We start from the raw sequence: 12135 nt of genomic DNA, 5'->3' as shown, positions 1-12135 counted from the left end.
GGACGATTAGTGGGTTGGAAAGCATTATTGGTAGTAAACCTAAAATTTGTTTTTAGAAAAGCAAACATTGCATCACAGCATGTGGCAGAAGTGGCTTCTGGGAAAGAGTTCATTCTTATGGACAAGTATCCCTGAGTTCATGTCTTGGGCCTCCTTCTTAACTAGCTGTGTTATTTTGGACAAGTTACTTAATCACTCTGAGTTTCTTTCTCCATTTGCAAGATGTTCCTAATACCTACCTCATAGAGTTTGGAAGCTATAATAACATAATGATTGTACAGTGCCTGGCACATAATTGCTACTTAGTAATGTTTTATTTGCATCTATCATGAGGCTTTCTACCAAGACAACTTCATGACAAGGTGATAGGCTTGCATAACTGTAACTAGGCAAAGTTTTTTTCTAATTTAGTTTTAAATAATTTTTATTTAGGGTTTTCTTATGTATTAGCTTTCAGAGAACATTCTTATTATCCTTGGTTAGAAGTTGAATAGGCAACAGTTATTTTTATTCTTAATAAAAAGTCAAGTGAAAGTGATGTTTTTATATTTTTACCATTATAATATTCAAATTAATGCTCCCAAAACTTAGATAATAAACAATCTTTGTTTTTCTATTCATCATTTTAAAAAGTAGTTAGCATATCAGAAGTTATTAACTACTAATTCTCTGCAATTTTACTAGTAACCTGGATCTGCATTGTGAAATGCAGTGGCCGTAATTCTAAATGGGCAAGCAGGTTGTAAGCTATTATGACATGTACTTTATGCAATTTTGAGCCTTCTTAATAATCCAGAGGTTTCTTTATGAAAATAACCCATTTTTAGAAAAATATTTGATTTCGCCAATCCGGAGTTCTTGCTAAACCTTAAAAATTACATCTAATGGCTGATTAGTGTCCAATTCTATGTGTAAATGAATACTCACTAGTGAATGAATTTAGATGTAAACCTATAATAATAATACCATATGGTTATATATATAGTTTTTTAAAGTTTACAAAGCTTTTTTTCCACATAAACTGATTTGATTCTTACAACAACCTTGTTAGGTATATACAGCAGATATTATTGTCCTGTTTCACAGATTTAGAAACTGAGACCCAAAGGGCTAAGTGACATGTCTGATATTACACTGCCAATTCTGATTTCAAGTTCATTACTCTTCACTTCATCATAGCAGCCGTATTTCCAGACACAAAATGATTAATACAGTGCCATTACACTCGTATACATTACTAACAGAAGAGACTTGGATCCACCCCTTAGGTCAGAGATGAGTTCACAATTGTGTGTAAGATAAGGGTTACTAATTTAACAACTTGTGGCAGTGTAGTAAAAGCTTTGGGTTTGTAGAGCCCCTAAAAGTGAAATTTCTGAGAAATGATACTAGACAGTAAAAGAGAGAATGGTATAAATAGTGGAATTCTCAGAGCTAAAACAAAATACCTTCTATATTTCAAATACCCTAAGGGTTACTATATTATAGCAGATTACTATAATTAATATTGGTATTATGAGGCTAAGTCACTTTATAAAAGGTGAATCTTGTTCTTTGCATTTCGTGTGAGAAGATATACAAACAACATAATATTTCAGAAAGATTTACATTAAAATGGTTAATATCGAAGAGACACATTCTTAAAGAGTTTAGTTTCATTTATATAGAAATCTTATTTCTCTGGTATTGCCAATAATTATGCCAGTCAAATAAGAATTGACTGTGCTTATTATCTTATTATTTTCCTAGATTTGTCTGTCTACTCATTTTGAAAGAAGTATTTTTAAATATACTGAATATTGAAAGAAAGATCAAATGATAAATCATTATTTTGTTCTAGGTTCTGTTTACAGAGGAAGATGTGAAATTCTACCTCGCAGAACTGGCCCTTGCTTTGGATCATCTGCACCAATTAGGAATTGTTTATAGAGACCTGAAGCCAGAAAAGTAAAGCTGTATTCTTTTGTTTTCATGTTGTCTGTATTTCTGGAACTGCTTTTTGTCAAACTCTGTTAGATCTTTTAAATATTATAGGGAATTCTATATGAATTATATGAAACTTATTTGTAAAAAATAATCTTTGTGAGACATACATTGACTTTAAGTTAATCATTTAAATTTTTTACATATATTAAATAGATACTGACCTATCTTAGTTTTATGATTTTTATGTAAATGTTTTATGTAAAATATTTTATTCCATCTTGTTGAATGTGAATTTTGATTTACAGCATTTTGCTTGATGAAATAGGACATATCAAATTAACAGGTATGCAGATTTTCTTATTATACCCTTAGCCGCTTGATTCATATTTTTTATTATTTTAATATAAATTTTTCTAAGCCTGTTTTTTTCTCTTTCTGAATTTGATTTGCAATTTATTTGTCTCTTTAGTGAATTAAATGTTATTTGATGGTTAGACTGCTCTCAATATGTTCTAATTGTAATATTAAAAAATTGTACATTACATACACTTATCCTAAATAAGAAATGATCGTTTTCTAGGTAACAATACATCATCTTAGTTTGAGTCTAGACAGAAAGATGTATCACAAGTAGTCATCACATTTGAAATATAGTGACAACCTTCCCTCCACCTTCCCTAACTCCTGGCAACCACTTATATGTCCTACATCTCTATAATTTTGTTATTTTGAGAGTGATATGGAAATAGAATCATACAGTAGTCACACTACTGAGCATTTATCCTAGAAAAATAAAAACCTATGTTCACATAAAAGCCTGTATATGAATGTTCATAACAACTCTATTTGTAATAGCCCAAGACTGGAAATTACCTAAATGTCCTTCAAAAGGGGAATGGATAAATGTAAATTGTCATACTTCCATATGATGACATACTACTCAGCAGTAAAAAGGAAAGACCTGTTGAGACATCCAGCAACTTGGATGAATCTCAAGGGCATTGTGCTGAGCGAGCCAGTCTCAAAAGGTTACATGTGTTTTCAATAGATAGTAAATTCTGTATTTTATTATTTGAATGCTTGAACAGAGATAAGATGAAGATGTGGTCTTTACAGATAATTTTAAATAGGTACAGTTTAAAGGTAAGTTGCTTTAAATTCCTGTGTATACTGCATCAATGCAAAAATAAAATATCAAACAGTTACCTCAAAAGCTGACATAAATATGAAAAAGTTCAAATAAAGTTTAGTGACTCTTATTGATTCACAGCCTGATTATCTTTTTCATGTACAAAAGAAATGATGTGGGTTCGAAGATATTTAAAGAGAAAAAGGAAAGGAAAATAACAGTAGGGAACAGTAGAGTTTTGAGATTTTTATATAATACATAAATTTTATTTTATAGCAATTAAAAAGATAATTAAAAATTAATTCCTCTTTTCATTTTTGCTTAATAAAGTATACCTCTTTTGTCAGAGGTGAGAAAGAGAGGTGGGAAAAAGAGTAGAAAAAAACCTATTTTTCTCTCTCTACATTAAGGTTAATTACGTAAATAATGATGCCAAGTTTATTTGTATTTAGTGTTCTCATTTTAATTCTGCTTTTGATAGATTTTAGAGACTTAAACTGTCTGAGGAGGGAAGAATAGATAGGATCAATATTAATTTATAAGCAAGGGACACAAAGCATGTAACAGGAAGAAATGTGATTTATAATTTTTTTTAACAATTCAATTTATTTTCCTTGCAATGGCACAAACATTTCTTTTAAAGAATGTGTACAATGATAAATATTAGATAATTTACAGTTTTATGATTATAACCTAATTCAAGGTTTTATAATGACTACATTTATGGATTTACCCCGACAGCATTCCAATGAGGTTGGTTAAAGTATGACCACTCACAGCAAGTATTTTAACCCATTTATGCCTGAGGCTGCAATGTTTTGAATTTTTGCAGTCAGACTTTGATGATGACCTTGAGCAGTAGAATATAAATAACTCCCACATGCTTAGCGTTCCAATAATGGAACACTAGGCATAAATGGGTTTAAGAGTTCTTTGATAATGTTTCTTTTGATTTATTTTATATTCTTTATCTTTCTCTTTAATTTTTCTTGTTTGCTTTCTTTCTCCTAGGGAGGGTCTTTGCTAGCATTCTGTTTTCCAAAAATAATTGCAGGAGAATGGCAATACTTTTTTTTTTTTTCACTAGTCCACTTTAAAAATTCTCCAGACATAAGGAATGGACCTAGTATCTGGAATGACAGGCTACTCTGAAATTACAATGGACTATAGAAAGTTTCCTGTTGTAACTGTGCTTTGAGTCTGATTGGCCTCGTTCTGAGATTATGATCGTTATAACAGATCAGTAGAATGAGAGTGGATGAGAGTGGATATTCCCAAAGATCTACATCCTTGCTAATATATTATTTATATTATATATTATTATATTATAAAACTTAAGTTTTTTTCCTGAAATCCTGCATCCTTTTCATAGTCTGTATAAAATCCCTTGCATAGTTTATATAAAAATAACTTTATAATATGACTTGCCTCTTTAGAAAAATTATTTCATCATAATATCCCATTAAAAAGTACAGCTCGAATACAGAATTTATTTGAACTGTGGTTGCTATAATCTGTTGCATTTTTTAAATTTTATTTTTTTTAAGAGACAGAGTCTTACTCTGTCACCCAGGCTGGAGGGCAGTGGCAGGATCACATCTTATCACAGCCTTTTTTTAAATTATTATTATTATCACAGCCTTTAACTCCTGGGCTCAAGCCATCCTCCCACCCCAGCCTTCTGGGTAGCTGGGACTTCAGGAACATGCCACCACACCCAGCTATTTTTTGTGTGTGTGGCGACGGAGTCTTGCTATATTGCCCAGGCTGGTCTTGAACTCCTGGCCTCAAGCAATCATCCTGCCACGGCTTCCCAAAGTGTTGGGGTAACAGGTGTGAGCCACTGTGCCCAGCCTATAATGTGTTTTCTGAGAGACATAATTCAGAAGCAACTTCTACAAAGAGAGGGAAGAAAAATATACAGTGGTCAGAGATGTAAATCACACAGTACTTGAGCTGAGTATTTAAGAGAAAAATGTATACTTGAGAAAATAATTCTATGTAGTTTTTATAGTTACTTGCAAACTAATCACTGAGATTGCTTTTATTTATAGTAACTATTCATCAAATTATTATATTCTGAGTGTGCTTTTAAAGTTTAAAGTCTTAGAAAAGAGTCATTTAGATTACAAAGATGTGGAACACTGACCCTCAAACCTACCCCCCAAAATAACCCTTCCATTATGTAGTTGAATTGTACATTTTCTTTTATTTTCAAATTAGTGATTTGGAAAAACCACTGTATAACATATGGCTTGTCTAATCTTGTAGCTAGTTTTATAGTTGTACAATTTTCGTCAGTTGATTGCTGAGCAAATTATAGTTGTTAAATAACAGTTTAGTCAGAAATAGTACGGCAAAGGAACTCTGTGGATTGGCATAAATCTCTGAAAGGTAACAGAAGAATAAGAAAATTCTTCTCTCCCCCCTTCTCTCTGGAATGGCCAAAGAAACTAGTGTTCTTCTCCACAAGCTGTGTTATATTCAGCTGAACTGACCTCGAAGACTAGATGTTAATTATATTTACTTTTGGAAATGGAATGTGCAGAGTTTACAAGTTTCAGTATACAGAGAGAACATAGTGGCACAGTGAAAAGATTTTTAAAAATTATACCAAAAGTTAAAATACATTAAGCTATTATCTAAGAATAAGTGATTTTTTTAAATGAAAATGTTGAGCATAGTTAGAAAATCAGTTTTGAGGGGACCTCAAATTAAGTGTTAATGTTGATATTTTATTGTAAACAAGCAATATAGGGCTTATAAACTTTTTTATTTTTAAAATGAAAGTATACTTTACATATATTAAAACTCATCCTTCTGATGTCTTTTGGTGATGGGACTATCCCGTGTCTTGACTGCATCAATGTCAGTGTCCTGGCTGTGGTTATAGTACTATAGTTTTGCAAGATTTTACCATGGGAAACACTGGATAAACAGGATCCCTGTAGTTTTTCATGTAACAGCATGCGAATCTGCAATCATCTCAAAATATAAAGTTTAATTTTTAAAAATCACTTTTGTTGTATGTATAGTTCTGTAAGTTTTGACAAATGCGTACAGCCTTGTAACTATCACCAAAATAAAAATATGAAACAGTTCCATAACCCTCCTCCCCCAAATTCTCCCCTTGTAAGTCAGTCCTCCCTTTACCCCAAGCCAACTACCAGTCTGCTTTCTGTTCCTGTATATATGCTTTTTCCATAATGTAATTATGAACAGAGGCATACAGTATACAGCCTTTTGAGACTGGCTTCATTTAATTAGCATAGGGCATTTGAGATTCATCCATATTGTTGGCTGTATCAGTGAGTGTTTTTTTTAAATTGCTAAGTAGTGTTTCATTTTATGGTGGTACCATGATTTGTTTATCCATTCCTCAATGAGGAGGCATTTGAGTTATTTTCTGCTTTGGGCAATGATGAATAAAGCCACTGTAAAACTTCATGTATAGGTTTTCTTTTTACCATAAATTTTTATTTCAGTTAAGTAAATACATAAGGAGTGAGATTAGTTGATCATATGTTGAGTATATTTAACTAAGTGAGAAAATTTCAAACTGATTTCCAAAGTGGTTGTAATATTTTGTATACCCACCCACAATGTCCAGTGGATCTGTATCCTCACTAGCATTTTGTATTGTTAGTATTTTTTATTTTAGCTATTCTAATAGGCATTAGGTAGAATTATCATGGTTTTATTTTGTATTTTTCTAATAACTAATGACACTAAGCACATTTTCATATATTTATTTCTTTGAAGAAGTGTCTATTCAGATCTTTTGCCCATTAAAAAATTGGATTGTTTGTTTGGTTTTCAGCCTAGAATGTTTTATATTTTTTTAAATTTAAATTTAAATTTTGTGGGTACATACGTGTATATATTTATGTGTTGTATGAGATATTTTGATACAGGCATGCAATGCCTAATAATCACATCAGGGTAAATGGGGTATATACATCACCTCAAGCATTTATCCTTTATATTACAGACAATCCAATCATATGCATTTAGTTATTTAAAAATGTATAATTAAATTATTTTTGACTATACTCACCCTGTTGTGCTAGCTAATATTAAGTCTTATTTATTCTAACTATTTTTTGCACCCATTATCCATCCCTCATCCCCTAAGTCTCTTCCCCCGTACCCTTCCCAGCCACTAGTAACCATCCTTCTACTCTATTTCCATGAGTTCAATTATTTTAATTTTCATCTCCCATAAATAAGTGAGAACATAAGTTTATTTTTCTGTGCCTGGCTTATTTCAGTTAACACAATGACCTCCAGTTCCACTCACAATGCAGATGAAAGGTTCTTACTCTTTTTTATGGATGAATAGTACTCTGTTGTGTATAAGTGCCACATTTTCTTTATCCATTTGTCTGTCAATGGGCATTTAGATTGCTTTCTTATCTTGGTTATTAAAAACAGTGCTGCAGCAAACATGGGAGTACAGATATCTCTTCATTGTACTGATTTCCTTTCTTTTAGGTTTGTACCCAGCAGTGGGATTAATGGATCATATGGTAGCTCTGTTTTTAGTTTTTTTGAGGAACCTCCAAACTGTTCTCCATAGTGGTTGTGCTGATTTACATTCTCACCAACAGCGTATGAGGTTTCCTTTTTCTCTCCATCCTTGGCAGCATTTTTTTATTGCCTGACTTTTGAATAAAGGCCTCATTTTAGGGAGAAATTATATCTCATTGTAGTTTTGATTTGCATTTCTCTGGTGATCAATGATGTTGAGCACCTTTTCATATGCCTGTTTGCCATTTGTATGCTTTCTTTTGAGAATTTTTAATTCAGATCTTGTGCTCATTTTTTAATTGGATTATTAGACTTTTTCCTGTAGAGTTGTTTGAGCTCCTTATGTATTCTTGTTATTAATCCCTTGTCAGATGGGCAGTTTGCAAATATTTTCCCTTATTCTGTGAATTGTCTCTTCATGTTATTGATTGTTTCCTTTGCCGTGCAGAAGCTTTTTAACTTGATGTGATCCAGTTTGTCCATATTTGCTTTGATCACCTGTGCTTGTGGGCTATTACTTAAGAAATCTTTGCCCAGTCCAATATCCTGGCAAGTTTATCCAATGTTTTCTTGTAGTAGTTTTATTGTTCAAGGTCTCAGATGTAAATTTTTAATCCATTTTGTTTTTATTTTTGTATATAGCAAGAGCTAGAGATATAGTTTCATTCATCTGTATATGCATATCCAGTTTTCCTAGCACCATTTATTGAACACACCGTCCTTTACCCAATGTATGTTCTTGGCACCTTGTCAAAAAGGAATTTACTGTAGATACATGGATTTATCTCTGGGTTCTCTATTCTGTTCCCTGTTCTATGTTTCTGTTTTTATGACAGTACCATGTTACTATAGCTTTGTAGTATAATTTGAAGTCAGATAATGTGATTCCTCCAGTTTTGTTCTTTTTGTGTAGGTAGCTTTACCTATACTGGGTATTTTGTGGATCCATATAAATTTTAGGACTTTTTTTTCTATTTCTGTGTAGAATCTCATTCTATTTTGAAAGGTATTGTGTTTAATCTGTAGATTGCTTTGGGTAGTATGGACAATTTTAACAATATTGATTCTTTCAATTCATGAACTTGGAGTATCTTTCCATTTTTTGTGTGTCTTTCTCAATTTCTTGCCTCATTTTAGTACATTCCTTTTTACATGTCTTTAATTTCTTTTTATCAGTGTTTTGTAGTTTCATTGTAGAGATATTTTACTTCTTGGTTAATTACTATGTATTTGATTTTATTTTTAGCTATTGTAAGTGGCATCACTTTCTGGATTTCATTTTCAGATTGTTCTCTGTCGGCCTGTAGAAATGCTACTGATTTTTGTGTGTTCATTTTGTATCCTGCAACTTTGCTGAGTTTGTCAGTTCTAATAGTTTCTTGGAGGAGTCTTTAGGTTTTTCCAAATGTAAGATAATACCATCAGTAAAAAAGGATAATTTGACTTCTTCCTTTCTCACTTGGATGCCCTTTTTCTTTCTCTTGTCTGATTGCTCTGGTTAGGACTTGCAGTACTATGTTGATTAACAGTAGTGAAAGCAGGCATCCTCATTGTGTTCCAGGTCTCAGAGGAAAGGATGACAGTTTTTCCCAATTCAGTATGATACTAACTGTGGGTGTGTCATATATGGCTTTGATTATGTTGAAGCATGTTCCTTCTATACCCAATTTTCTGAGGTTTTTTTTTTTTATCATGAAGAGATGTTGAGTTTCATTGGGTGCTTTTTCAACATCAGTTGAAATCATCATGTGGTTTTTGTCCTTCTTTTTGTTGGTATGATATATCATATTAAGTGATTTGCATATGGTGAACCATGCTTGCATACCTGGGACAAATCCCACTTGGTCATGATGAACAGTCTTTTTAATGTATTATTGAATTCAATTTGCTAGTATCTTGTTGAGGATTTTTGCATTATTATTCATCAGAGATATTGGCCTGTAGTTTTTTGTTGTCGTATCTTTGTCTGGTTTGGGTATCAGGGTAATACTTGCCTCATAGAATGACTTTGGGAGTATTCCCTCCTGCTCTATTTTTTGGAATATTATGAACAGGATTGGTATTAATTCTTCTTTAAATGTTTGGAGGAGTGTAGCACTGAAGCCATCAGGCCCTGGGCAGTTCATTACTGGGAGACTTTTTATTATGATGTTGATCTTACTAATTGTTATTGGCCTCTTCAGGTTTTGGATTTCTTGGTAGGTTTTACGTGACAAGGAATTTGTCCATTTTCTCTAGATTTTCCCATTTATTGGCATGTAGTTGCTCATAGTAGCCACTAATGACCCTTTGAATTTCTGTGGTATCAGTCATAATATTTCCTTTTTCATCTCTAATTTTAATTATTGGGGTCTTCTCCCTGTTTTTCTTTGATAGTCTGGCTAATGGTTTATCAATTTTGTTTGTTTTTTCAAAAAGCAAGTTTTTATTTCATTGATCTTTTATATTATTTTCCTCATTTAAAATTCATTTATTTCTGCTCTGATATTTATTACTTCTTTTCTCCGACTAATTTGGGTTCAATTCACTTGCTTCTCTAGTTCTTTAAGATACATCATAAAGTTATTTGAATTTTTTTTTTGATGTAAGCACTTTCAGCTATAAATTTCCATCTTAGTACTGCTTTCACTGTATCCCATAGGATTTTTTATGTTGTATTTCTATTATCATTAATTTCAAGAAATTTTTAAATTTCTTTCTTAATTTTTTTATTGACTCTCTGGTCATTCAGGAACATACTGTTTTATTTCTATGTGTTTATATAGTTTCCAAAATTCCTCTTGTTGTTGACGTCTAGTTGTATTCAGTTGTGATCACAGAAGATGCTTGATATTATTTCAGATTTTTGAATATATTAAGACTTGTTTTGTGATCTAACATATGGTCTATTCTTGAGAATGATCCATGTGCTGAGGAGAAGAATGTGTATTCTGCAGCCTTTGGATGAAATGTTCTGTAAGTATCTATTAGGTCCACTTTTTCTATGGTGCAGATTAAGTCCGATATTTCATTGTTGAGTTTTCTGTCTGGGAGATCTGTCCAATGCTGAAAGTGGGGTGTTGAAGTCACCGGCTGTTACTGTATTGAGTTCTATATCCCTCTTTATCTCTAATAATATTTGCTCTGTATATATGGTTGCTCCAGTTTTGGGTCCACAGATATTTATAATTTTTCTATCTTCTTGCAGGATTGACCCCGTTATCATTATATAATGACCTCCATTTCCCTTCTTATAATTTTTGCCTTCAAATCTATTTTGTATGATATAACTACTCCTGCTCCTTTGTGGTTTCCATTGGCATGGAATATCTTTTCCCATTTCTTTATTTTCAGTCTGTATGTATCTTTATGGGTGAAGTATGTTTCCTGTAGGCAACAGATCATTGTTTCTTGTTTTTTCATGGTTCATCCAGTCTGTGTATTTTGATTGTTTAGTCCATTTACATACAATGTTATTATTAATAAATCGGGACTTACTCATGCCATTTTTTTAGTTGTTTTCTGGTTTTCTCTTCCTTGTTTTCTTCCTCCCTGCCCTCCTTTTACTGAAGGTGATTTTCTGTGGTGCTGTGATTTAGTTTCTTTCTCTTTATTTATTTATTTATGTATTTTTTGAGATGGAGTCTTGCTCTGTCGCCCAGGCTGGAGTGAAGTGGTGCAATCTTGGCTCACTGCAAGCTCCACCTCCCGGGTTCACGCCATTCTCCTGCCTCAGCCTCCCAAGTAGCTGGGACTACAGGCGCCTGCCACCACACCTGGCTAATTTTTTGGTATTTTTAGTAGAGACGGGTTTCACCGTGTTAGCCAGGATGGTCTCAATCTCTTGAACTTGTGATCTGCCCGCCTCGGCCTCCCAAAGTGCTGTGATTACAGGCATGATCCACCACACCCAGCCTTTTTCTCTTTATTTTTTGCATATCTGTTGTATGTTTTTCGGTTTGAGAATACCATGAGGCTTGCCAATATGATCTAATACCTCTTATTTTAAACTGATGAAAACTTAACACTGATTGTCCAAACAAACATGCAAAAAAACCTGATAAAAACACTACACTTTGAATTCATCCCCCCACTTTTCAAGTTTTCATTGCTTCTCTTTATGTCTTATTGTACTATGTTTTGAAAAGTTTTTGTAGTTATTATTTGATTGGTTCATCATTTAGTCTTTCTACTTAAGAGGAATTTATACCCCACAATGACAGCATAATAATATTCCCTGCATTTTTCTTTATGCTTACTATTATAGTGAGTTTTGTACTTTCAGATGATTTCTTCTTGCTTATTACATACTTTTCTTTCAGATTGAAGAACTCCCTTTAGCATTTCTTATAAGACAGGTCTGGTGTTGATGAAATCTCTCAGTTATTGTTTGTCTGGGAAGATCTTTATTTCTCCATCATGCATGAAGAATATGTTTTGCCAGTTATAATAGTATAAAGTAATTTTTTTTCAGCACTTTAAATATGTCATGCCACTCTCTCCTAACCTGTAAGGTTTCCACTGAAAAGTATGCTGCCAGGTGTATTGGGGCTCCATTATGTCATTTGTTT

At 32.7% G+C, this 12135-nt stretch overlaps 1 protein-coding gene across 5 annotated transcripts in view; it reads left to right on the top strand.

Annotated features, from left to right (window-relative positions):
- RPS6KA6 (ribosomal protein S6 kinase A6) overlaps positions 1 to 12135 on the top strand; it is a 130521-nt gene that overhangs the window by 50427 nt on the left and 67959 nt on the right. For all 5 annotated transcript variants that reach the window (XM_034949505.3, XM_008978143.5, XM_034949504.3 and 2 more), the window contains 2 exons: positions 1841 to 1947; positions 2232 to 2269. In XM_034949505.3, the coding sequence (XP_034805396.1) occupies positions 1841 to 1947; positions 2232 to 2269 (145 nt within the window). The remainder of the gene's footprint in view (positions 1 to 1840; positions 1948 to 2231; positions 2270 to 12135) is intronic.

This window comes from Pan paniscus, chromosome X (assembly GCF_029289425.2).
Source record: "Pan paniscus chromosome X, NHGRI_mPanPan1-v2.0_pri, whole genome shotgun sequence".
Classification (NCBI taxonomy): Eukaryota; Metazoa; Chordata; class Mammalia; order Primates; family Hominidae; genus Pan; species Pan paniscus.
The sequence above is the reverse complement of the archived record's forward strand: the minus strand, read 5'-3'. Positions and strand labels throughout refer to the sequence as shown.